Genomic DNA, 25,566 nt, shown 5'->3' on the forward strand with positions numbered 1-25,566 from the left:
ACTCAAACTAAAATAAGTAAAAGTTTTAATTTTCACAATGTGGCGCATTAAGACTCTCGAAATGCTATTTCCAAAAAGAATGGTAGCTGACTAGATGCAATCTCTCGTAGGCGTTAGGTTGGCAATGGAAGGTTTGGTTGCACGCTTGCACGCCCCATGTCAGCTGATAACCTACTTTCTTAGAGTAACCCACTTTCCATATTCACAAATGATTAATGGTCAATCTTCTAATTCACGCACTACTCACCCCAACCATCCATTAGGATATTCCGAGTCTAATGGCTCCATTATTAAAAAAAAATCTTTTTATTTAAATTTTAACTTTTCATTTTTATATATTTATTCTTAAAAGAAAAATCTAAACTACTATATTTGATTCATATTCTTTATTTATTTTTTAAAATTTCCCCATTGTTTAAATTTTTTAAATCAAAATCAAAATCATTTAAGTTTACTTAATTTTAATATTGTATGAAATAATTAAAATTAAAAAAAAATGTTTTTTTAACAAAGTAAAAAGAAATTATAATGGTGATAGAACCACGGGAAAGTATTTGTGCAAAATAATTGAAAATTACAAGTATTATTTTCTATTACAATTTTTTTAATTGTTTCTTTGCTTTTTTTTTTTTTAACTTCTATTTTGCAAGCATGTATTTTATATTTAATGTGTGTGGAGGGGGATGGGGTACAAACTCTTTTTTGTCTATATTCAGTAAAATGTTGGTGGAGACGTGCCTTGCGTGATGAACTACCATTTCAAACACCACACGACACCACACATCCATTTTAAATATAACCCCATCATAGATATCCCGAATCATCAAATTATTACTTCATAGCAACTAGCAAATTAATTAGCTTCACCATGGACTCATTGTTACTTCTAAAAGAAATTGCCACTTCCATTTTGATCTTCTTGATCACTCGTCTCTCCATTCAAACATTCCTCAAAAGCTATCGCCAGAAACTCCCACCGGGGCCAAAAGGGTGGCCAGTTGTGGGTGCACTCCCTCTCATGGGAAGCATGCCTCATGTCACCTTAGCAAAGATGGCAAAAAAATATGGACCTATAATGTACCTCAAAATGGGCACTAACAACATGGTTGTGGCCTCTACTCCAGCTGCTGCTCGTGCCTTCCTCAAAACCCTTGATCAAAACTTTTCAAACCGGCCCTCCAATGCTGGTGCAACCCATTTGGCTTATGATGCACGGGTAGGAATGCAGCACCTTCATATTTTTTTTTATTTTAAACACACCATTAATGTCACTTATTATATATAACTATACTTTCTTTTTGTTTTTCTCTCTCACTAAGTGCTAAATAGAATTAAATTAACTTATGAAGAGGTTAGATTCGGAGAATTCTTATAAATTAACTTTACATAAATTAATTTTGTTTCTATTCAATTATTTAATTAGAAAAACCTATCCATATACAGTATAGAATGAATAATTGACACTAATGGAACCAAACCGAAGCTAATAAAATGTAAACCATTTTGAAAAAAATTTAACTAACTCACTTTATATAAAAAAAAAAAATTGATTAACCAAACTGTTTTTATGAGGTGATTTGTAAATGGACCGGTTTGGATTTAAATACAAACCAAATGTTTCAGGGTCTTAATCCAAAAATGAGATTCTTAAAATAAGTGAATTCTTCTCTTCCTCTATCTATATGTAATAATTTTTCTAATATATTAAAATACGTAGCTTTATAATTTACTAAGATAATAACATATGTATATCTTTTCACTTTTGGCTATTTTGGATCCGTCCTTGTTGACAGGATATGGTGTTTGCTCATTACGGATCACGGTGGAAGTTGCTAAGAAAACTAAGTAACTTGCACATGCTTGGAGGAAAGGCACTTGATGATTGGGCCCAAATTCGAGATGAAGAGATGGGGCACATGCTTGGTGCAATGTACGATTGTAACAAGAGGGATGAGGCTGTGGTGGTGGCGGAGATGTTGACATATTCAATGGCCAACATGATTGGCCAAGTTATATTGAGTCGTCGAGTGTTTGAGACAAAGGGTTCGGAGTCTAACGAGTTCAAGGACATGGTGGTTGAGCTCATGACCGTTGCTGGTTACTTCAACATTGGTGACTTCATACCCTTTTTGGCCAAGTTGGACTTGCAAGGCATAGAGCGTGGGATGAAGAAGTTGCACAAGAAGTTTGATGCGTTGTTAACGAGCATGATTGAGGAGCATGTTGCTTCTAGTCACAAGAGAAAGGGCAAGCCCGATTTCTTAGACATGGTAATGGCTCATCATAGTGAGAACTCCGATGGGGAGGAACTATCGCTCACCAACATCAAGGCACTACTCTTGGTATAACGCTTTTTATCTTACTTCTCAAATGTGTCATTTTCTTTCTTCATTTTTATTAGACAAAAAAAAAAGTAAAATATTTGTTATATGAGGATAACTACCATGGAGGATCACTTATGGTATCCAACGTTGTTAAATAACCGTTATAATCCGCCTTAACGTTATAACGTGGCATTTTTCAACCCCTCTGCCCATAGACAGTTTGTGAGGGAGGCCCGTTATGACGGCGCCATAGGGTGCAATGGCTTCCTAATATGGAGAAATTTTAGCCTTCTGCATATGTCGTCATCTGTCATTGATAACTTTGGTGTGGTGTTAACAAAACAACTTATATAGTTAGGATAGGTAGTAAAAAGAAAGTGTTATTTCCATATTTTTCAAATCCCTTGTTATATATATATATATTGGCGGACCTACATGAGTGATAAAAAAAATTTATTCTCTTCATAAAAAAGTGTAGGAGGGTACTTGTACCTCCTTATTTTTTAAAATTTATTAAATTTATAAATAAAATTTTATATTTTTATATTTTATTTTATCTATATTTATATAATTGAATCCACTAATTTTATTTTTTATAATTTAAACTCCCTAATTTAAAATCTTGGATCCGCCTATATATATATATCAATGGTTTTTTTACATTTTCAAGAATTATATTAAAAACTTCAACATCTTTAATTCAAAAATGCTATACACTTTCTAATTCATTCTTTTAAACACTTTCTAATTCATTTTTTTAAATATATTATTATTGACTAAAATTGATTGTAAATCATACATTGGTTCTATTTTTTTTATTGAATGAGTCTCACTTGTTCTGTGGTTTCTAACATATTTTAACTAATATCAAAGAGTAGGTACGTTGAGTGTATTGTTGGTTCAATTCTTTTCTTTTTATAAAAAATTTTGATATCATAATATTTGAAAGTTTTGTTTAAAATAATCTTCCCTCTATTTGTACATAATTATAGCATGTTTGTTTTGGCAAATTGAATAAAAAGTGAAAAATTTGGAAGCAATATAAGACTTCGTTAGAACCATTAAAAAAACATAATCAATTTCCCTTCGCCACCCCCACACACATACATAGTAAATTTAGTCCTACACATCATAACTTATTTTGCCTGAAAAATGTTGAGTTAATTTTTATGACTTGAAGTGACAAAAATACGTTCAAAATTTGTTTATATTGTTCAAACTATAAATTTACAATTGAACCACAAAGAAAAAGGATTTCCGTATGACAAATTAAAAATTAATTGCGATATTGCATAGTTAACTCTACTATATCTGAATTTTTATTTGTTTTACAAGTACAACTTGTTTATGATATAAGTTTAGCTATAAGCCAAGTAAGTACACTTTGAATTTAGCCAAAAAGGAAATGGGCAGTCTGTATCATAAATTTTCTTAGACGGAAATATTAAAGTACAAGCTACGAATATATCATATATATTGTGTGAGATCAACTTAAATTAATCATGATGGAGGTTAAATGCTGCAATTAAATTAAATTCAGCGGGCCTCTCCCCCAATTATTTATACCAACTTTTTGCTGCATTTGGAATTGGGGCCACGGAAAGTAATGTCCCAACTAAGAAAATATCTTCTCATCATTTGGTATTGTACGTAGTGAATCACATTGACTATATATCATGTATTAAATCTGATATGAGAATATTTATTTTCCATCTTATTTTCTATATGCATAATAATATTAGTTTTTGTCTAGTATATATATCACATTTTTAATACATAAATAACAAATTTAGTCAAGACTTTTTTTTTAAAAAAAAAAGACCTAAAATTTTGTTTACACTAGAAACTAAATATTAATTGTTGTGACTAAATTACAATGTGAATATAATAATACCATCTTAATAGTGTTCAATTTTAACAAAAAAATCTATGTTATATATAGTGCAAATTCAACGAATCAATACAAATCATATTTTATATAAAAATTTATTGATGATGTAAATGTTAGTGCAAGTTATTACGATGATAATTTAATCCCTCGCCTCATAATCATACCACACACCAACATTTTCTAGCTTGAGATTTTGTTCTAACAACTATATATGCTATTTTGTTCCAGAACCTATTCACCGCAGGCACCGATACATCTTCAAGTATAATAGAGTGGTCCTTAGCCGAGATGTTGAAGAAGCCCAGCATAATGAAGAAGGCTCATGAAGAAATGGACCAAGTCATAGGAAGGGATCGCCGTCTCAAAGAATCTGACATACCAAAGCTTCCCTACTTCCAAGCCATTTGCAAAGAGACCTATAGAAAGCACCCTTCAACACCCCTAAACCTGCCTCGAATCTCATCTGAACCGTGCCAAGTGAATGGTTACTACATTCCCGAGAACACTAGGCTGAATGTGAACATTTGGGCCATAGGAAGAGACCCTGATGTGTGGAACAATCCTTTGGAGTTTATGCCCGAGAGGTTTTTGAGTGGGAAGAATGCCAAAATTGACCCACGTGGGAATGATTTTGAGCTTATTCCATTTGGTGCTGGGAGGAGGATTTGTGCAGGGACTAGGATGGGGATTGTGTTGGTTCACTACATTTTGGGCACTTTGGTGCATTCGTTTGATTGGAAGCTACCCAATGGGGTGAGGGAGTTAGACATGGAGGAGTCCTTTGGGCTTGCCTTGCAAAAAAAGGTTCCACTTGCTGCTTTGGTTACCCCTAGGTTGAACCCAAGTGCTTACATTTCTTAGAATTGGTTGGGTTCGAATATTCACCAGCTATGTTCTCTAGCCTTATTTTGTTGTCCAATGATTTTGTGGCTGTGGCTACATAAATAAGTAATGTTTGGGTTGCACAACCTATTTGTATTTGTAAGGTTCTATGTTACTTGGAAATCCGTTACCCCACCACCTGCAAGGCTTAGATTTTTATTCTTCATGGATCTCTAATTTAGCTGTCTTGTTTTGGTTTAATTATATTTTTAATTCTCACTCATATTTTAATTTGTGGGAAATTTTATAGTATTTTAAATTTTAATTCTTTATTCTTTATTTTTATAAAATGTAATTTTAATTTTTCTATTTTTATTCATCCTCAATTTTGATCCTCTCATTAAAAATTGAGATATGTAATCCCTCTAATTTATAAAATTCATAATTTTGACCTTTCAATCCAAACCAATGTGTTGACGGTTAAAGTTAACATTGATCTGTTGATAGCTGTATTTTTTTTAATGAATTGAAATGTGTTTAATTAAAAAAAGTTATCTTTCAATGGTGATTAAACACTCAATTTTTTTGTATGAAAACACTGGTGGCTTTCTTCATGTTTCTTTGGTTCTAGATCTGTTATCTCTTTTGTTAATTGGCTTTTTTCTTCTCAAATTAAATTTTAAAAAATATCACAAATTAACAAGCATAAGAAATGTTTGAGAAATGCATTAAAATGAAGTTGATCGTCCCCGGTAATAATTAGGTGTTCAATGGCAAGAAATGGAATTATAAGAATTGGGCACTGAAGCTCAAAAAAAAAAAATGCTTGTAGCATTATATATAAACAATCACAATTATAGATAATTAGCTAGTTATTTCATATGCGCACAAATTTTCAAATGAAGAAAATGTTTTAACAAAACAATATAGCAGAACACACAAATGACGACGGGTAGCTAATGATATTTGAGGCTGGTTTTGGTTTGGCACTTAAAGTGGAATTAATGACTGCAAATTGTGAAGTCAACGTTGTAGATGAGGGTCGAGTTTGGATTCGCCGCTTACGAGATTAGTTTTCCGTGTCTTTTTTTTTAAAAAAAAAAAATTAAATACATTTCAATTCATTAAAAAATAATTATAACAGTCAACATTAGTTTTTAGCCGTCAATCCATGGGATCAAAACTACTCATTTTATAAAATAGATGATTAAATGTCTCAATTTTATAATAGAGACATCAAAATGGAGGACAACTTGATGCTCTTCGTGTTGAGTTGAAGAACAACTTGAAAGATAAAAAGTTTTTGCTTGTGCTCGATGACCTTTGGAATGAGAAGTATAATGATTGGCATCACCTAATAGCACCTTTTAGCAGTGGGAAAAAGGGAAGTAAGATTATTGTGACAACTCGACAACAGAAAGTTGCACAAATGACACATACATATCCCATTTATGAGCTGAAACATCTAACAGATGAAAATTGTTGGTGTATACTTGCTGAACATGCTTTTGGAAATGAAGGTTACAATGAATATCCAATCCTAGAAGAAACTGGTAAGAAAATTGCAAAAAAATGCAATGGCCTACCTTTAGCTGCTAAAACATTGGGAGGTCTTTTGCGATCAAATGTTGATGAAAAGGAATGGGATCGAATTCTGAACAGCAACTTATGGGCACATGAAGAGGTTTTACCAGCTTTACACATAAGCTATCTTCATCTCCCAGCACATTTGAAAAGATGCTTTGCTTATTGCTCAATTTTCCCTAAACAACATTTATTGGATAGGAAGGAATTGATTCTGTTATGGATGGCTGAAGGCTTTCTTCAACAAATCCACGGAGAGAAAGCAATGGAATCAGTAGGTGATGAATACTTTAATGAATTATTATCAAGATCTTTAATTGAAAAAGACAATACTAAAGCAGAGGAAAAGTTTCGAATGCATGACCTCATCTATGATTTAGCTAAACTGATATATGGAAAAACTTGTTGCTGCTTTGAAAGTGGTGAAATCTCAGGAACTGTTCGCCATTTAGCATTTCATTCAAATCTGTATGATGTCTCTAAATGGTTTGAGGGCTTGTATGAGCAAAAGTTTTTGCGCACCTTTTTAGCAGCACGTAATTATTTATACGGTGAATATTGTGTTACAAAAAAGGTGTCACATGATTGGCTGCAAAAACTAAGATATTTGCGAACATTGTCCTTGCTTAAATATGAAAATATCACTGAGCTGCCGGAATCAGTAAGCATTCTGGTACTTTTGCGGTATCTTGACCTTTCCTATACTTCCATCAAAAGGTTGCCTGATGCAACCTGTAGGCTTTACAATTTGCTGACATTAAAATTATCACATTGTGAATTTCTTACTCAGCTTCCTGAACAGATTGGAAATTTGGTCAATTTACCCCACCTTGATATTAGAGACACAAATTTGTTGGCGATGCCAGCACAAATAAGCAAGCTACAAGATCTCCGTGTGTTGACTTCTTTCATTGTAGGCAGAGAAGATGGAGTAACTATTGGAGAGTTAAGAAAATTCCCTTACTTGCAGGGTATGCTTTCCATTTTGAAGCTACAAAATGTTGTTGATCCCAAGGATGCATTTCTAGCTGCCTTAAAGAAAAAGGAGCATATTGAGGAGCTTACACTGGAGTGGGGCAGTGAACCACAAGATTCATCAATTGAGAAATTTGTACTTAAGAACCTGCAACCATCAACAAATTTAAAGAAGCTCAACATCAGATCCTACAGTGGCACAAGCTTTCCTAAATGGTTGGGTGACTCTTCGTATTCTAATGTTATAGTCCTTTGCATTAGTGATTGCAACTATTGTTTTTCACTTCCACCATTTGGACAACTACCATCTCTTAAGGAGCTTGTGATTAAAAGCATGAAAATGGTGAAGACAGTTGGTGAAGAATTCTACTGCAACGATGGAGGCTCTCTTTCATTTCAGCCATTTCAATTGTTGGAGAGTATCGAGTTTGAAGAGATGTCAGAATGGGAGGAGTGGCTACAATTTGAAGGTGAAGGCAGCAAATTCCCTTTTCCTTGCCTTAAGCGTTTGAGTTTATCAAAGTGCCCCAAGTTGAGAGGAAACTTGCCCAAGCATCTACCTTCGTTGACAGAGATTAGTATAAAAGAGTGCAACCAGCTGGCAATTGAATCATGCCATCTGCACTGGAACACATCAATTGAATCAGTAAAAGTTTCTGAAGTGGGAGAAGGCTTGTTGTCCTTGCTTGACAACTTTTCTTATAGGGAACTATCTATTGAAAAGTGTGACAGCTTGTCATGTTTGCCAAGAATGATACTAGCTGCCAATTGTCTTCAAAAGTTAACTCTTGGAAATATCCCCACTTTGATTTCCTTCCCAGCTGAAGGCTTTCCAACGTCATTAAAAACTGTGAGAACTTAGAATTTCTGTCTCTCGAATCATGGCACAAATACACATCACTTGAATCTCTGTATATTGGCGATAGTTGTCACTCCCTAGTGTCCTTTCCATTTGATTGTTTCCCTTCCCTACAATATCTTCATATCTGGGGTTGTCGCAGTATGGAAGCAATTACTACTCGCGGTGGAATGAATGCTTTCAAATTATCTCATCTTAATGTCACGGATTGTAAAAAACTTAGGTCACTTCCAGAACAAATTGATCTCCCTGCCCTTCAAGCGTTACACTTTTATGAGCTCCCAGAGCTAACATCATTGCCCCCAAGGTGTTTGCCTTCCAGTTTACAATCACTTTCTGTTAATGTTGGAATGCTATCATCTATGTCTAAACATGAGTTAGGTTTCCTATTCCAACGCCTCACTTCTCTGTCTCATCTTTTTCATTTCGGGTTTTGGAGAGGAAGATGTTGTTAACACCCTGTTGAAGGAACAGTTACTGCCCTCTTCGCTCCAACATTTGCACCTACGGTTGTTGGAAGGAAAAGGACTTCAACATCTCACTTCCCTCACACGGCTTGACATCATTCGTTGTGAAAGCCTTGAGTCCTTGCCAGAAGATCAGCTTCCAACGTCTCTTGAATTACTGAAGATAAGTTGCTGTCCTTTACTAGAAGCAAGGTATCAAAGTCGGAAAGGGAAACACTGGTCTAAGATTGCTCACATTCCTGCGATCAAGACAAACGATGAAGTGATAATATGACCTGCTGCATGTATAAAGGAGTTTAAGGTGACCATTTTATTTTTATTCTACTCCATGATGTGATTTTTATTTTTATTTTTTGTCGTCATTGTGGAAGAAGGCCCAAGAAATTTATATATATATATATATATATTATCCACCATAGATTATTTGTTTCAAACCATTTTCTGTGTCACTTGCTAATTTCAATTGTGGGGTTTAATTTTATTTGAAATTTAAATAAACTAAAATGGATTTAATGGAATGAATAGTAATTCCATGTGAGTCACTCAAAATTCATTTAATAAATTTAGTGAATTGTTATACTTGTCTCACTTTTAGTATTTTTTTTTAAAAAATCATCTATTTTTAATCCTTTATTTATGAAAGATTAAAAATGAATATTTCTATATTTATAATATATTCAAGTCTTTTATAACTTTTCAATAGTTAAAACATTTATTCATATACGGATCGACATTTTATCTTATCTTAAGTATTTTGGTTTCTTGATTTAGATTGTTGTGGTATAGTAAACTATAAGAACGATTTTATATTTTGTTTTCGTTTGTTGATAGTATGCATTATAATATGTTTGATTAGAGATTTCCTAGTTATTGCTAAAGCACACATTGAGAATGTAAGCTTGAGATAATATAATTTTCAGCTGATAATATCTCTAAGTCTTGCTTTTCTCATAATATTAGTTCTTTGGTTTTACGGGAAGATATTGAGTGGTGTAAATAAAGAATTTTGGTGTGATGGATTATTGAAGTAAATTAATGCTAAGGAAGGAATCTGATGGCTTCCTAATCAATTATTCTTTCTTATAAAAAAAAAAACTAAGAAATTCCATCAAATACTCTGTTTACAAACTCAAATGGGACTTTATTTGATGCTGAAAGTGATTGTTATCTCTTCTAAAAACTTGTTATGGAATAATACAGTATTGCACTATTCTATTGATTTTGAAATGTTGATTAGAGATAAAAAAAATACTATTTTACTCCCTAATGATTACAGATAGTAGCTGAGGTGGTGGACACTTAATATTTGCTGACTATGATGGCTCCATTTCAATTCCGTTGTCACGTTTGTTTTTCCACAAGTGGAAGGTTTCTATTGAATCATCTTAACAAAACACTAGAATTATCCTTTATAGCATTTGTAGTTGGTCCAAATAAACATGTGGTTTGTTGATTTTATCTGTTGTTTTTCACAAGCAAAAGATATTTTATTGTTGTGCTTTATTGATGCTAATGTCATGTTATGTGGGTTTCCTTGGAGTGAATTTGTAAAAGCCAGAATCTTTTAGATTATATTTATTATGGTGTGGGACCATCTAATTTTATGCATTAATTGAATTTGGTGTTGGATGATGATTGATATTGGATACTTATGTTTTATTGTAATAAATTGTAAGTTAACCCTATTCATTTGTCCTTATTTTCTCCAAGTTCAATAATTAATTTAAAATGCTTTGGTTAACCGTGTTTTCTTGTAAGTTAACCTCGTGCAAGCTTGCAAGTGATAGATTGATGTTTTTTACTGCTGCTTTTGGGATTTTGGTCTGGCCTTACTAATTCCGTAGCCTTGAGCTTACATGGTTAAATATTTCTTATCAAGTTATTGTTTAAAGCTTCAATAAAATAATATAGTTACGGGGAAAGAGTGTCAATGACTTAGATTATAAAATATCTGGTTTTTGAGTGAGAAAAAATAGCAACTTTTTAATAAAAGTGTTAAAAAAAAAACATTATTTTTTATACAAGATAAATAAAATGATAGTTTGTAGCTCCTTTCAACATTAATATCATCTAACAACCCAGTCATTTTGGCATTAGAATCTGCACATAAATCTGGTATTAAATTCTTTTAACATTGGCCATGTTATTCTTATTTTTACTTGTTTTTTTATAACTAAAATCAACTTGATTACACAAAGAGTATAAATCAGCCGCTTAAGGCCTATAATATTCACTCCTTAATTTGGCACACAATAATGTATGAACAAATTGTTCATAGTTTCTTATTAACAAGTTCTTTATCAGAACTTCAATAAGAATGATCTCAAAATTCTTATTAAGAACATGGAGTATGGGTATATTTGTTTTTATCACCTTGAGACACCACTTTCTCCTTCATTTCCATCTCTTTTCCACTCACGAATTTCTTGCTCTCACCATTCCACCTTATTTCTGCTTTTCTGCCCTGTTTAAAAATCACAGTTACATACCGAATTTGTCAGCAATACTTTTACCGTTGGGTCAGTTTTTTGTTGATTTTGCAAAAATTAATTGTATTTTTTTGGATTCAATTGTAATATTTTTGTTGTATTTTGCATTCTATCGCTCTGTCCCATTTTTTATGATAAGAAACCATTGCTTAAATAAGAAACGTTCCTCTAGCTGGCTGCCAAAGCACCCTTCACCTGTGCAATCTTCTTTGGGTACCATTCCCTAACAATAAAAGCAAGTTGAGCAAGACAATTAATTTTGCTCTTATATTTTCAATGTTAATTATGATTTTTAAAAGATAACAACATTTGATTTGGAAAAGCATATATTTTGAAGATAAAGCTTAATTCAAGATATTGCTTATTGTTTAACTTAATTTCTTTTTTCTGGTGGAAGAAGTGAGATGTTGCTCTATTTCAAGATCAAAACACGTAATAACCCTATATAAGGTTTACAACGATAGCTTGCACCATGACTTACCAACAAAGGACCATCAACAAGATTGGAATCAAAACCTTGCAATCGATACAATTCAATATCAGTTGGGTCATTCATCATTGGCATAATAACCCTGTAACTAAGACAAGGTCTAAAACTCCTTTCTAAGACCATTATTTGATTTTCTTTTAAATCAATCAACAGAAAACAGCAACATCCCAAAGAAACAAGCATTCCATTATTTCACAGTAACAACTAGTGAAAATATACTAATTGAATAAATTTTCCAGGCTGGCAATTTTTTACACATTGGTTCGCTTGCTTTCATTGCAATATTTTGTTGCCAATGGGAAATGTCGGAGCTACATCAACAGGTACCTAGGGTACACAATACAATGTATACAGAATTAGTTTTTGTAATATTTTTATATCATGGTTTGTATGAAAGAATAATGTCTTAGGAGACTTCAGACATGGAAAACTTATCCAAGGGAAATGAGTTGTGCACACACATGAGCAGAATTAGGACTGCTCAAAAAAATTAATAGGAACACATTATTATCCATTATGAGTTGCGGAAGAGTATGTAAAGAATGAGTGCAGGTTGTGCAACAGCTTAATGAAGCATCTTTCAAAAAACATGATTAACGTTTTTAGGGAGATATGTAACAAGTACAGAAATGTGAGACAACTTTTTAACGAGTCTTTTATAAAAATAATTGAGAGATTGTAATAATAGGACCAAGACCATGTGGAATACATGTTTGTAATTTAATTTTTGTATCCTCTTAGGTTTTCTTTCTCCTATATGCTTCAAGTCAAGATAGACAAGGCTATGCTATGCTTACCATACAACAATAGCTAACTATACTCAAGCTGGTAGATGCAAACTGTGACATTATTCCCATATCTAATCCATAACATATAAAAAGCTATAAGTGGATGAAAATTGAAAACATATATGGAGGACCTTCTGCTTTAGGTACACTACAGTTGGATACTAGACGCTAGGTAAGACGCTAAAATGTTTCCAACAATTCAATATGGTTTAATTGGAATTAAAAAAAAAACATAAATAAAAGTCTCAGCTTAATGTGTTAAACATGTGTAAGAAGCTAAAATATTTTTAATAATTAAAAACGGTCTTCAATTGACACTCAAACAATTAAAAACAAGTCAAACAATTAAAAACAAGTCATAGACTTCAGGTGTTTTGAAAATGAGAGTCATAAGTAATGCTAATTTAGACAAGTAAATGGGGTTTTGTAGTGTGAAAAATTGTTATGTTGGAACAAAGCCTAATTAAGCAGTACAATGCACTCATCATGACAACCAACAGTACTGTGGTCTAAAGATTTATACCTGAATATCCTCCAAATTTTTTAGAGCAACTTTTAGTGGTTCTGTCAACACACAGTATTTCAGGAGAAGCAAACCAGCAGTCTCTTTATCACCATTGGCTTGTATGGTGAGTATCTCCCTGCTCAGGCTTTCAACTGCTCCTTCAATCTTAGGAAAGAAAAATTTAATTAATAACTCCTATCTTAGGGTCAAACAAAAACAAGACGGAGGGACCGAGATAAAAACAGATATTTTGAAGCAATGATACCTTGGTAAAATCAACAGAGACTTTGCCTTCAGAATCCCAGACAAAGGCTCCTTTCTCATATAACCAGTTGAACTGCAATGCTTGTCCTTTTCTGACAATATGCAGTAGATTTAGATATGCTAAATCATATCACAATAATAAAAATGAGATGAAAGAAGAATGCATAGCAAGCAGCGCACCCATGAGCTTCCTCTAAACCAAAACGCACTGACCGGAAGCATCCCGCAAGAAAAGAAACATACATGGACTTCAATAAACTTTCAGAAAGCAAATCCTGGTAAAATCAGAGACAGACAATGACATTAACATCAGTAGTAAGCCTCAAAACAAAATTATGTCTAGAAAATGTATGAAGTCAAACACAACATTACACTGAAACTACTTAGTTACCAAGTGAGGAAGACACTAAGCATAGTTATATATGTGATGTTAAATGTTAAGATTACATATTATTCTGTTATTATGATTGGATAGTAATTAGTGATTTAGTCATTATTACTTATTATTAGATTGATCCTATGTAATCAATATTGATCCTATTTACTCATTATAAATAAAGCTTGTGTGGTCATACACGACACAGAACATTACAATAAAACACTGTTATATGGTATAAGAGTGTTAGATTTATATATGTAGTTTTTTATATTTTGATGTCTTTTCTCTCGGCTGTAGTTATCTGTCATTGAGAGACAGCTTGTATTTTAACTCTTAATATATAAATACATTTCAGCTGTGTGTAGTGAGACATACAAGTATTATTATCGAATATATCTTAGTCTCAACTTGGTATCAGAGTGTGTGAATCCCACTCTGCCTGTCGTCCACTGCTGGCTGCCGCTATATTTTCCAGCAAACACTGGATCTGGGGCGTCTCTCTGAGTGAGGCTTTTGTACACCACCTTGTAAGGGGCGTGCAGTTCACGCACCTGCCATGCATCGTCCGAACATCACCAGACCACCACCGTAGTACTCGCCGGAGGCTCCTGGTCCCTTTTTAGGCCCCGATTCGTCATTCCTTCCGTGTTTGGTTGGTGGGTTTGAACGTAACCCTTTCTGTGTAGGGGTTGTACTTTGTTTCTGGGAAATACCTGAGTTGCTGGTTCTACTGCCACTAGAAAGTTTTGTTGCTGCCATCAGCCTGCTTATTGTTGCCTATTGGCCCTATTTTAAGTCTCCTTATTAGAGTATGTAAATACATAACTGTGTAAACAGTTTTGTTTCATAATTGTAAGGGCTGTTAGCTCATGCTCACTGCACCCATCTAGTATTAAACAGCAGTGTATATGTTCCAAGGGCTGTTAGTTTTCACTAAACTGCACCCAAGTAGTTACATTCTGTTAGAAGTTGGTTAGAGTTAGTCTACATCCTGTTAGAGGTAGTTAGAGTTAGTTGTGGTTAGTTTCTCAAGTCAGAACTCTTTAAATACCTCTGTTGTATCTAACTCATTGAGTTTTTCTTTCTGGGCAATAATATCAGTTTTATCTTTTTTTTTTTTCTCTCTCACTCTCACTCTCACTCAGTTTATCGAAAATGGTATCTAGAGCCATTTTTTTGTAAGCTTGTTCTTCTGCGAAACTTCCTACTGTGCATCCATGACTTCCGCTCCTTCCAGTTTTGTTTCTCAGTCATTTCCCAATTCAGTTGCAGAGAAACTTAATGACTCCAATTATCTGCACTGGCGTCAACACGTAGAGCCAGTGATCAAATCGCACAAGCTGTAGCGATTTGTGGTTAATCAGGTCGTTCCTCCGCATTACCTCACAAAAGACGATCGCGTCGCTGATCAAGTTAGTCCAGAATATGAAACCTGGGAGGTTCAAGACCAAACGCTTCTTGTTTGGTTACAATCTACACTTTCGAAGTCCGTATTGTTGAGAGTTCTTGGTTCCAATCACTCATATCAAGTTTGGGACAAAATCCATGAGTACATTAGCCTCCACACAAAATCTCGTGCGCGACAACTTCGATCTGCCATGCGTGCGGTCAATCTTGATGGAAAATCAACTGAGGAATACTTGCGCAAAATCAAAGGCTAAGTTGATGAATTAGCTGGCGTGAGCGTTTCAGTTCGTCACGAGGAGTATGTTGATGTGCTCCTCGAAGGGTTACCGTTAGATTACGTGCCAGTCATCTCTATTATCGAGAGTAAGAAGCGTACTCCCTCTATTGCAGAAATTGAAGCTCTTCTCAATGGCCATGAGACTTGTCTTACACGCTACAATTGAGATGCTCAAACGAACAGTTCTACGTCGCTAAGCTACACTCAAGGCTACTCGCATCCAAACACCTACAAAATTGGTGGTTATCGAGACTCATATGGTCGTGGCGTTGGCCATGGTACCTTTTCTAATTGAGGTACTGGATGTGGGGATGGTGGCTCAGGCAGAGGCCGTAGAGGTGGTCATTTTACTAACTTCTAGCACTAAATTTGTCTCAAATATGGGCACACGGCAAATGTTTGCCATTTCAGGACTGATGTTAGCTTTCAACCACATGAGTCCCTCATTCTTTTTGATCCTACTACGATGCAGCCAATTCCTTATTCAGCTGGTCCACCTAGAACCTCCAACACTTGGGTTAATCCCAATTCTAAGTCAACAGGCTCAGGTCATAATCAGCCTAGTGCCATGCTCACAAACTTAGCCTCTCATGGGACTGCTCCAGCTGGCTCCACTTGGATACCAGATTTTGGAGGTAGTTTTCATGTTACTGGTGATTCTCAAAAACATTAAGCAGTTCACCCATTTTTTTTTATCAGCAAACATATGATATATATTGATAAATTTAGTACCAGAGGTACTAAAGTACACTATATAAATGTCCTTACTGTGGTTCCAATACAGACTAAATGGAGTCTGATGAGGAACCGCAGCCAGGCCATACTATGGTATTAAATGCTACTATTACTCTATGATTATGTCCTCTACTGATACATAAATCCTTCTCTGTACTAGACCACTGGTTAAAATGAGTTGCAAAATCCTTCTCCAAATTTCTGAGCCATGTCCACATGAGTAAAGCTGCCTCATCCATCATTTTTCTGTTGTCGAAAGAGTCATTGGAGAAAAGTATGTCATTCCTTTTCTTCCAAATAGTCCAAGTGACAGCCAACCACCAACATTTCCACCGATTAATCCTTAATCCATCAGCTGCTATCGATCCATGTTGGAGGAAATGTTGTCTGGGATCTTGCGGGAAAACTCCCACATTGTTCACCCAAGACAAGGATTCCCACCAAATAGGGATGATTTTGCTGCAATGAAAAAATACGTGTCTTGCTTCCTCCTCCGCGCTTCTGCAGAATGGACAGGTCCTGTTAACGATCTCTACTTGTCTCCTAAGTAGATTTGATTTGGTTGGCAACCTGTCTCTAAGCAACCGCCAAGCAAACACTGCATATCTGATTGGTACCTTCAGCTTCCATAGCTCCTCAAAAGCCCTATCCTGTGTCCCATCTATGTCACCTCCCCTCATCATCTTGTAAGCACTTTTCGCCATGTATTGCCCACTTGAATCTGCTGTCCACACCCACTCGTCTCTTCTGTGTATCTGAATAGGTTTGCTTTCAATATGTTGTAAAAAATCAACAGCCATTGGAATCTCGTTGTCAAACAATGGCCTTCTCCATGAAAAGTTCCACTCCCAATCTGCTTCCTTATTGCCTCCCATGTGCTGAATAAGATGGTTTTGTTGGCACGAGATTAGGTACAGTCTAGGATATTTTGCTGCAAGTGATTCCTCTCCATCTATCCAGTTATCCTCCCAAAATTTGATTCTATCTCCACGTCCAGGCCTCCACTCAATGCTATTGTGCATCTCCACACCCTGTACGTTTTGAAAGACCAACTTTAGATCCCTCCACCAAATGGACTCATGGTTGTCTCGATGTGCTTCATCCAATCCCTTTCAGCCTCCATATTTAGACTCGAGGACCCTAGCCCACAGTTGACCTTCATGCTGGAATAAGTTCCACCTCCATTTACCTAACAGTGCGATGTTGAATGTGTTTTAAGTCCTTGATTCCTAGTCCCCCTTTGTCTTTTGGGAGACATACTGTCTCCCATTTAATCCACGCAATCTTGTTTTGATCTGTGCCACCTCCCCATAGGAATCTTTGTTGTATAGACACTACCTTCTCCGTCACTTTCTTAGGAATCCTGAAAAAAGACAAAAAGTAAATAGGCAAAGATGTTAAGACGGACTTAATAAGAGTCACTCTCCCCCCGAATGAAAGGTGTCTTTACGTCCACTTATTTAGGACTCTCACACTTTTCAAGGATAGGATTCCACATGTGACACCTTCTAGGGTTTGCCCCTATGGGTATGCCTAGGTAAACAAACGGGATGGCCAGCAAACTACAATTCAAACAACTGGCTGCTTCAGTCTTCCATCTATCTGTCATTCCAAATGCACCGAAACAACTTTTCGCGAAGTTAATTTTGAGTCCAGAAACCAGCTCAAAAGTCCTCAGAATTGCTTTGATTGCCTTAACATTCTCCAAGGAGGCCTCTCCAAAAAAAATGGTATCATCTGCATATTGGAGGATGCTAATACCCACTTTATTTGATCCCACTTGGAAACCCCTGAATAAATTTTGCTTCTCTGCCTCTCTCATCAGCCCATTCAACACCTCAGCAACGACATTAAAGAGGAAGGGTGCTAATGGATCTCCTTGCCTAAGCCCTCTCTGTGGAATGAACTCATGTGAGGGACTGCCATTCACCAGTACTGAAATAGATGCAGATTTCAAGCACCCTTCTATCCACTGTATCCATTTTGAGCAAAAATCGAGCCTTCTAAGCATATAGAGTAAAAAATCCCAGGAGACTGAATCATACGCCTTCTCATAGTCCACTTTGAACACAATGCAAGGTTTCTGAGTTCTGTTAGCCTCTTCAATCACTTCATTTGCTATCAGTGCACTTTGTAGCAAATGTCTACCCTCTATGAATGCTGATTGCCTTTCATCTATTATACATGACATGATCTTCTTCAGTCTGTTGGCCAAAATTTTGGCCACTATTTTGTACATACACCCAATGAGTGATATAGGTCTGTATTCATCCAGGGCTTGTGGGTTCTTCACCTTTGGGATTAGGACTATGAAGGAGGCATTACCTCCCCTAGGGAAAATTCCATTGGCATGGAATTCGTCCAAGAACCGCAGGACATCAGGCTTGATTACATGCCAAAATTGCTTTATAAATTTAAAATTGATTCCATCTGGGCCTGGGCTTTTGTCACTCCCGCATCCCCACACTGCATCCTTTATCTCTTCCTCCTGAAATTTCCCCGATAGCATGTCATTTTGGTGGTGTCCAATGGTCTGAAAAGGAATACCATCTAAGCGGGGTCTGTTTTGATCAGTTTCTTGAAACCGATGGAAGAAAAAAGATCTAGCTGCCTCTTTTACTCTCACCGGATCTTCAGCCCACTCTCCATCAATCCACACTCCGTTCAGAGAGTTACTTCTGTGGCTTGCATTGACCAACAAATGAAAATAGCGGGAATTACAGTCACCTTCTTTAATCCATTTAGATCTCGCCTTCTGCCTTATTAAAGATTCATGGGATTGTGCAGCTGCCCACAAATCTTCTTGGAGTTGTTTCCTGATCATTCTCTCTTGGGGGGAAAGCTGTCTATCACTTGTACTGACTTCCAAATTGTTTAATTCCTTCTCAATCTTCTTATACTTCTGAAATGTATCACCGAACTGCTCTCTATTCCATAATTTCAACCTTTCTTTCAATCTCTTTATTTTTTCTTTAAGTACGTACCCGCCCCAACCCCTTTGATGATTAGATGTCCAACAGTCCTTCACAATTGACTTGAATGATTTGTCCAAAAGCCAACAGTCAAGGATTCTGAAAGGCTTTGGGCCCCAATCAATGCACTTGACCTAAGAAGAACTGGGCAGTGATCAGAAAAATTCCTGTCCAATGGATGCTGTGTACTTCCAGGCCATTTATCAAACCATTCTGGGGATACCAAAAATCTATCTAACTTGCTCCTCGCCTCTACGTTGGGTCTAAACCATGTAAATTTTCTACCCACCCAAGGCACTTCCTCTATCTCCATCTCTTCTATCCAATCATTGAACTCTTTTATACTACTTTCCCCCACCCCCCTTTGACATACACCTATTCTCTCTGATTGGTCTCTTATGTTGTTGAAGTCTCCTGAGATGCACCATAAACCTCCTTGGTTTGCTGTTTTCATCTGTCTGATAGCTTCCCATAATATTCTTTTGTTCTGAGAATCACATGGTGAGTATATAGATACAATGTGAACCTGCTGTGCCTCTTTAACCCACTGACCTGTGAGTAAAATAAACCCATTTCCAACAACTTTCCTCTCCAGTCTGAATATTTTTTCGCTCCATAAACATAAAATTCCCCCTGCTGTATTATTTGCCGGCTGCATCTCCCAAACCACATCAGGATCCCCCCACAATGCTTGACACATTGATTTCTCTATTGACTCCTTTTTTCGTTTCCTGAATGCACATCATATCTACACTTTCTTTTTTGATCAATCTCCTTATTGCTGCCCATTTCACCCCCCCTCCCTAACCCTCTCACATTGTAAGTGATAATATTCATGGATTATTTCTCCTAATCCCCAACCTCTCTCTGCTTCTTTCCTATCTCTCTCTTTCACCCATTTTGATGACCCATATCAGATCTTTATAGGCAATGGTGAAGGTTTAAGTATCTCTAAAAATGGTTCCTCAACCATTATTTCTCCTACTGATTCTGGTACAACTTTTAAACTTCACAAATTGTTACATGTCCCTTCTATTTCAAAAAATCTGTTAAGTGTGAGCCAATTTACCAAAGATAACTCATTGTTTTTTGAATTTCATCCTCATGTCTGTCTTGTCAAATCTCAAGAGACACATAAGGTGCTCCTTCAAGGATTTTTGTGGGTGTTGATGGCCTCTATACATTTAACAATCTTCAACTTCAAGGCAGTTCATCCCTGCTGATGTCCACTTTTGTTCCAATTACAAATGTTGATCTCTATTATTCAATTGCAAATGTCAATAGTAGTTCTAATATAGGCTCAAAATTTGTTGTTTCTTCTACCAATGTTGCAAACCTTCGGCATGCTAGGTTAGGTCATCCCAATGATCATGTTATGAAAATTGTTCTTAATCATTGTAACATTTCCCATTTGAATAAAAACTTCACAGAATTTTGTTCCTCTTGTTGTATGGGTAAAGCTCATAGACTACCTTCTCACAATTCCACTTTTGTATATTCACCTTTAGAACTTCTTTTCACTGACTTGCGGGGACCTTGGTTATACATATTCTGTTTCCTTCATTGATGTTTTCTCCAGGTACACAGATGTTTCCTATAAAGTCCAAAGCTGAAACCATTGTTGTTTTCAAAAAATTTAAATCTATGGTTAAGTTACAACTTAATACGATAAAGAGTATTCAGTCAGACTGGGGAGGTGAATACAGACCATTATCTAATCTCCTATCCTCCTTTGGCATCTCCCATAGACTAATTTGTCCTCACACTTGTAACATCCCATTTTTCGTAGACTAGATTAAAAATGATTTTAGAGAAAATAAAGAGGGTGTTTTATTTATTCATTTGATAGGGAATAAAGTATAATTTGTTTTTATAAAATAATAAAAATAAACAAATAGAATAAATAATAGGTTGTGAGTACCCTAGGTATAAATAGCGATATGTTAGGTCAGACGGTAGCTTTTACGACTGTTCATCCTCTCAATTCGTTTTTCCTCTCCTCCCCAAAAATCCTTTCTTTTTCCCGCAGCCCACCAAACCTGTCTTAAAAAAACAACGATCTCATACTCATTCACTGTTGGATCGTCGTGACATTTAAGCACATGGTTCACCACTCATTTTCGAGCATTATCACTGTTGGGAATTTCGAAATCATGTCTGAGCTGAGAGAAATTCCTTTCACATCGTAACCTTTTCTTTTCCCGCAGAAACCCAAAAACAGTCCAGTAAAACTACGATCCCGATTTCGTTAACCGTTGGATTTTTGTGAAATTTTGATATGTTGTTCGAGATTCAATTCCGCACACCTTCACCGTTGGGATTTGCGAGATAATATTCATGGAGGGAGATAAAGGAATCGCACGAAGACAGTACAAATGGAGGCTTCAATCTCTTCTCCGTCTCTCTGACATTTGGGAATTCTATCAAAACAATCGGAGGAAAAACTTGAGGAATCTCAGGGAATCGCTACAAATGTCGTTATCGCTGTCAGAAGACACGTGAGCCCGCTTAGAGGTAAGGGATGAGTTATTCACAATTGGGGATTAGTGAGAATATGCGTAGGGATCCTTAGAGGATCAAATTGGGGTTTATTTTTCGGATGTTTTATTATATTGAAATTCTTCTTGTATGATTATGTGAAATTATGTGAGGAATTTTTACTCCCCGTGGATTGAGAAATATTCTTGTATAATTTGTTTGTGCATTGAATAATATTAGTGTAATAAATAGTTATATTAGAATTATGAAATTATGATTGAAATTGTATATAAGTGATAAATCGAATATATGATGAATTGTAGAAAAACATATTACTTTGATATTATAATACTGTTATGGAGATTGAATATAAATACAAAGTTGAATGTGTTAAATTATGAGATACACGTAAATATAAAATGGTTGATTGTGACATTAGTTGTGTTGTGAGCTGTGAATTATACAATAACCCGACCAATGTTTATATTGAGAAAAATGTTTATGCGCAGTGTTAAAGAAAAAGTGTAGGTTCCTAGTTAGGAACCAGTGTTAAATTGTAGCGCAATATGTTATATGACTTAGAACACGAGTGTGAGGTCGAGGGTATTATATAATTCATGAGCAATGTCTATGAATGAAATATGTGATGAATTGTGGAATGACATGTTTTGAGATCATAATATTATTATTGAGATTGAGTAAAAGTGTAAAGTAAAACATGTGTTGAATTGTGAGATATGTGAAAACATGTGATGGTGGATTGTGACATTATGAGATGTGAAATTGTGATTGAGTTTTGGTTGTGAATAAGTGTGTGATTAACTCTTGATGTGACATTATTTGTGTTGTAAGCTGTGAATTGTACAATAACCCGACCAATGTTATCTTGAGAAAAGTGTTAATGCGCAGTGTGAAAGAGAAAGTGTAAGTTTCCTGTTTAGGAATCAGTGTTAAAGAGAAAGTGTAGGTTTTCTATTTAGAAACCAGTCTTAAATTGTAGCGCAATAGGTTGTACGTATTTAAAACATGAGTGTGAGGTCGTGGGTATTGTATAATTCACGAGCAGTGTCTGTGTGTTAAAATGATTTTAGGGGTTGGACCTGAATCAAGAGGGAGAGGCCATGACGGACTCTTCGGAGTGTAGACCTTGGGAGTCACCTAGTTTGAGTGCTCCTTTAAGCCTATGTTGATCCCATATGGTTTGAGCATTCTCGCAAAACACTGTGACCCTGACTGGTCTCTCTATGATTTTACTTAGTGAGAGTGACCTGACATACCCATTGTGTGGTGTGTCTTGTTATGTACTCCTAAGCGCCCCAGGGTGATTTTTCACTGGCATGGTACCACATTACATATAGGCTTGAGTCTTAGCATAACTGTCTCATGCGCTTGCTAATTGTTTATTATGAAATTGATGTGTTATTATGTCTTGATCAGAGTGTGTGATTCTTGTGTAATGTGATTGATGATTGAAAAGTGTGATTGATGGTTGAAAAGTGAACTTTGAATGACAAAGTGGCGAAATTACGTGAGTTACGTGTAAGTAAGTTTTATTTGGTTTATATGATATGTATATCTAGTTGTATTGCTTCTCTATTAATTAGGAATGTGATAACTCACTCCCCACGTGTTGTTTGTGTTTGGATCCTGTGATGATCTTGAACTTTGTGTTCGAGAAAGCAGATAACTAAGTAAATTGCTTTAAGGAACCTAGTGCTGAAGGACGTTGAGACACAACGCTCTGGTAGGATGTGACATTGGGATATAGGATTTTATATTAATTGTATGAAGCCTTAGACGGCCTTGTTTAAGTCGAGATGACTTTATTATTTATTTGGACAAGTTTGAATATGATATAAAAGAAAGTGAATGTGAGCCTTTTATCCCTTTGAAAGGCTTGTATTTAAAAATATTTTGAAAAAATACTTTTAATTAATATTTGAATTTTTATTCCTTTGTTAGTATATATGTGAGGGGTAGAGGGTGTCACAACACTCATCATCAAAATGGTGTGGTTGAGAGAAAACACAAACACATAGTTGATTTGGGTTTAACTTTGTTGCATCATGCTTCTTTACCTCTAAAGTTTTAAGACTATGTTTTTACAACAGTTGTTTACCTAATTAACAGGCTACCTACCACTACTCTTAAATTTGTTGTTCCTTTTGTTGCATTGTTCAATAAAGAGCCTGATTATCACTTTCTCAAAACCTTTGGGTGTGCTTGTTTTCCTTTGCTAAGACCATATCATACACACAAACTTGATTTTAGGTCTTAAGAGTGTTTGTTCATGAGTTACTCTTCTTCTCACGAAGGCTACAAGTGTTTGTCACCTTCTGGAAGGATTTATATCTCTAAGAATGTCTTGTTTGATGAGTTAAGATTTTCTTACTCTGATCTTTTTCCTTCCTCCTCTAATTCCACAATAAGTCTGGATTCCTACTTTAGTCTCAGTCCTAACTTATCTCGACCTTGATTTGCAACTATACCACCCACTAATTCAGGTTCTGTTCCTCTCATTCCTCCTGGTTTTTCACCTTTGCCCACTCATTCTCCCATCACTATTGTGTCTCTACCTCCAACATCTACTTCTACATCTATTTCTGCTGAACATCGAAATTCTGAGTTTACTACCATTCCTACATCCACTTCAGACAGTATTACTCCATCTACCTCTCTCCCAATTAACACTCACCTTATGCAAACAAGATCTAAATCTTGTATTCACAATCCTAGACTCCACCCTTCATTTTTTCTCACTCATTTTGAGCCTAAGACTGTGAAACAAGCTCTAGCAAATGTTGGCTCTCTGCTATGCAGCAAGAATATGATGCCTTGATGAAGAACAATACTTGGGAATTGGTACCATTACCTCCTAATAGGCAGGCTATTGGCGGTAAATGGGTGTACAGGGTTAAGGAAAATGCTGATGGTTCTGTTGATAGATTCAAAGCAATTTTGCCTTGTACTTTTTCTCCTATCTGCAGTACATCTAGTACTGCATTATCCATAATATATAATATTGATTTTTGCTGTGCAAAAAAAAAAAAGGGGTTCCATCAAGTTCATGGCTTTGATTTTCATGAAACTTTTTCACCTGTGATCAAGCCTGTCACCATTAGAATTATCCTTACTCTTGCTCTGTCTTTTGGGTGAAAATTGTTTCAGCTTGATATGAATAATGCCTTTTTAAATGGGACTCTTGGAGAAATTGTTTTTATGAAACAACCTCTTGGATTTGAAGTTACTGACAGGTCACTAGTCTGTAAACTCAATAAAGCCATCTATGATTTAAAATAGGCTCCCAAGCAGTGGTTTGATAGACTTAAGTCCACTTTACTACAACTTGGTTTTGTTGGAAGCAAGAGTGATTCCTCTTTGTTTATCAACCGACATCAATTGATACTGTTTATTTGCTGGTTTATGTGGATGATATAATTTCGGCAGGCAGCTCAACCTCTTTGATTCAGCAGCTTACAGACAAACTTAATACTGCTTTTTCTCTTAAACAGCTTGGTCATTTATACTACTTCTTGGGCCTAGAAATCAAGTATTTGTCCAACAATTCTATCATGATGACTCAGAGCAAATACATTCGAGATTTACTCCATAAAACTAATATGACTGAGGCTCACTCCATTTCTTCTCCCATGGTCTCTAACTACAAACTATCCAAACATGGGGCTGATGCTTTTCATGATCCTACTCTATACAAGTCTGCGGTTGGTGCATTGCAATATGCTACCCTTACTAGACCTGAAATCAGTTTTGCTATCAACAAAGTTTGTCAATTCATGGCTGCTCCTCTAGATTCTCACTGGACAATGGTTAAAAGAATCTTAAGATACCTCAAAGGGACC

General features: G+C 35.7%; 3 protein-coding genes across 3 annotated transcripts in view; 2 read left to right on the forward strand and 1 right to left on the reverse strand.

Moving 5' to 3' along the window:
- Positions 1–820: 820 nt before the first annotated feature.
- On the forward strand, positions 821–5,274 carry LOC114381448 (flavonoid 3',5'-hydroxylase 2-like). The gene is made up of 3 exons (XM_028340703.1): positions 821–1,216; positions 1,794–2,342; positions 4,444–5,274. Exons 1-3 carry the CDS (start codon positions 869–871, stop codon positions 5,074–5,076), a joined length of 1,530 nt encoding a protein of 509 aa, XP_028196504.1. The 5' UTR covers positions 821–868; the 3' UTR covers positions 5,077–5,274.
- Positions 5,275–5,996: 722 nt separating this feature from the next.
- Positions 5,997–9,196, forward strand: LOC114381651 (putative disease resistance RPP13-like protein 1). Its single transcript, XM_028340896.1, has 3 exons — positions 5,997–6,083; positions 6,269–8,446; positions 8,837–9,196. Exons 1-3 carry the CDS (start codon positions 5,997–5,999, stop codon positions 9,194–9,196), a joined length of 2,625 nt encoding a protein of 874 aa, XP_028196697.1.
- A 2,692-nt stretch (positions 9,197–11,888) lies between these two features.
- Positions 11,889–25,566, reverse strand: part of LOC114381039 (nudix hydrolase 3) — a 38,948-nt gene continuing 25,270 nt past the window's right edge. Inside the window, exons 18-21 of the mRNA XM_028340213.1 lie at positions 13,639–13,733; positions 13,460–13,550; positions 13,213–13,359; positions 11,889–12,228 (exon numbers count right to left, since the gene is read on the reverse strand). Of these exons, the coding sequence (XP_028196014.1) occupies positions 12,175–12,228; positions 13,213–13,359; positions 13,460–13,550; positions 13,639–13,733 (387 nt within the window). The 3' untranslated portion in view covers positions 11,889–12,174. The remainder of the gene's footprint in view (positions 12,229–13,212; positions 13,360–13,459; positions 13,551–13,638; positions 13,734–25,566) is intronic.

The sequence above is a fragment of the Glycine soja genome, chromosome 13 (assembly GCF_004193775.1).
Source record: "Glycine soja cultivar W05 chromosome 13, ASM419377v2, whole genome shotgun sequence".
NCBI lineage: Eukaryota > Viridiplantae > Streptophyta > Magnoliopsida > Fabales > Fabaceae > Glycine > Glycine soja.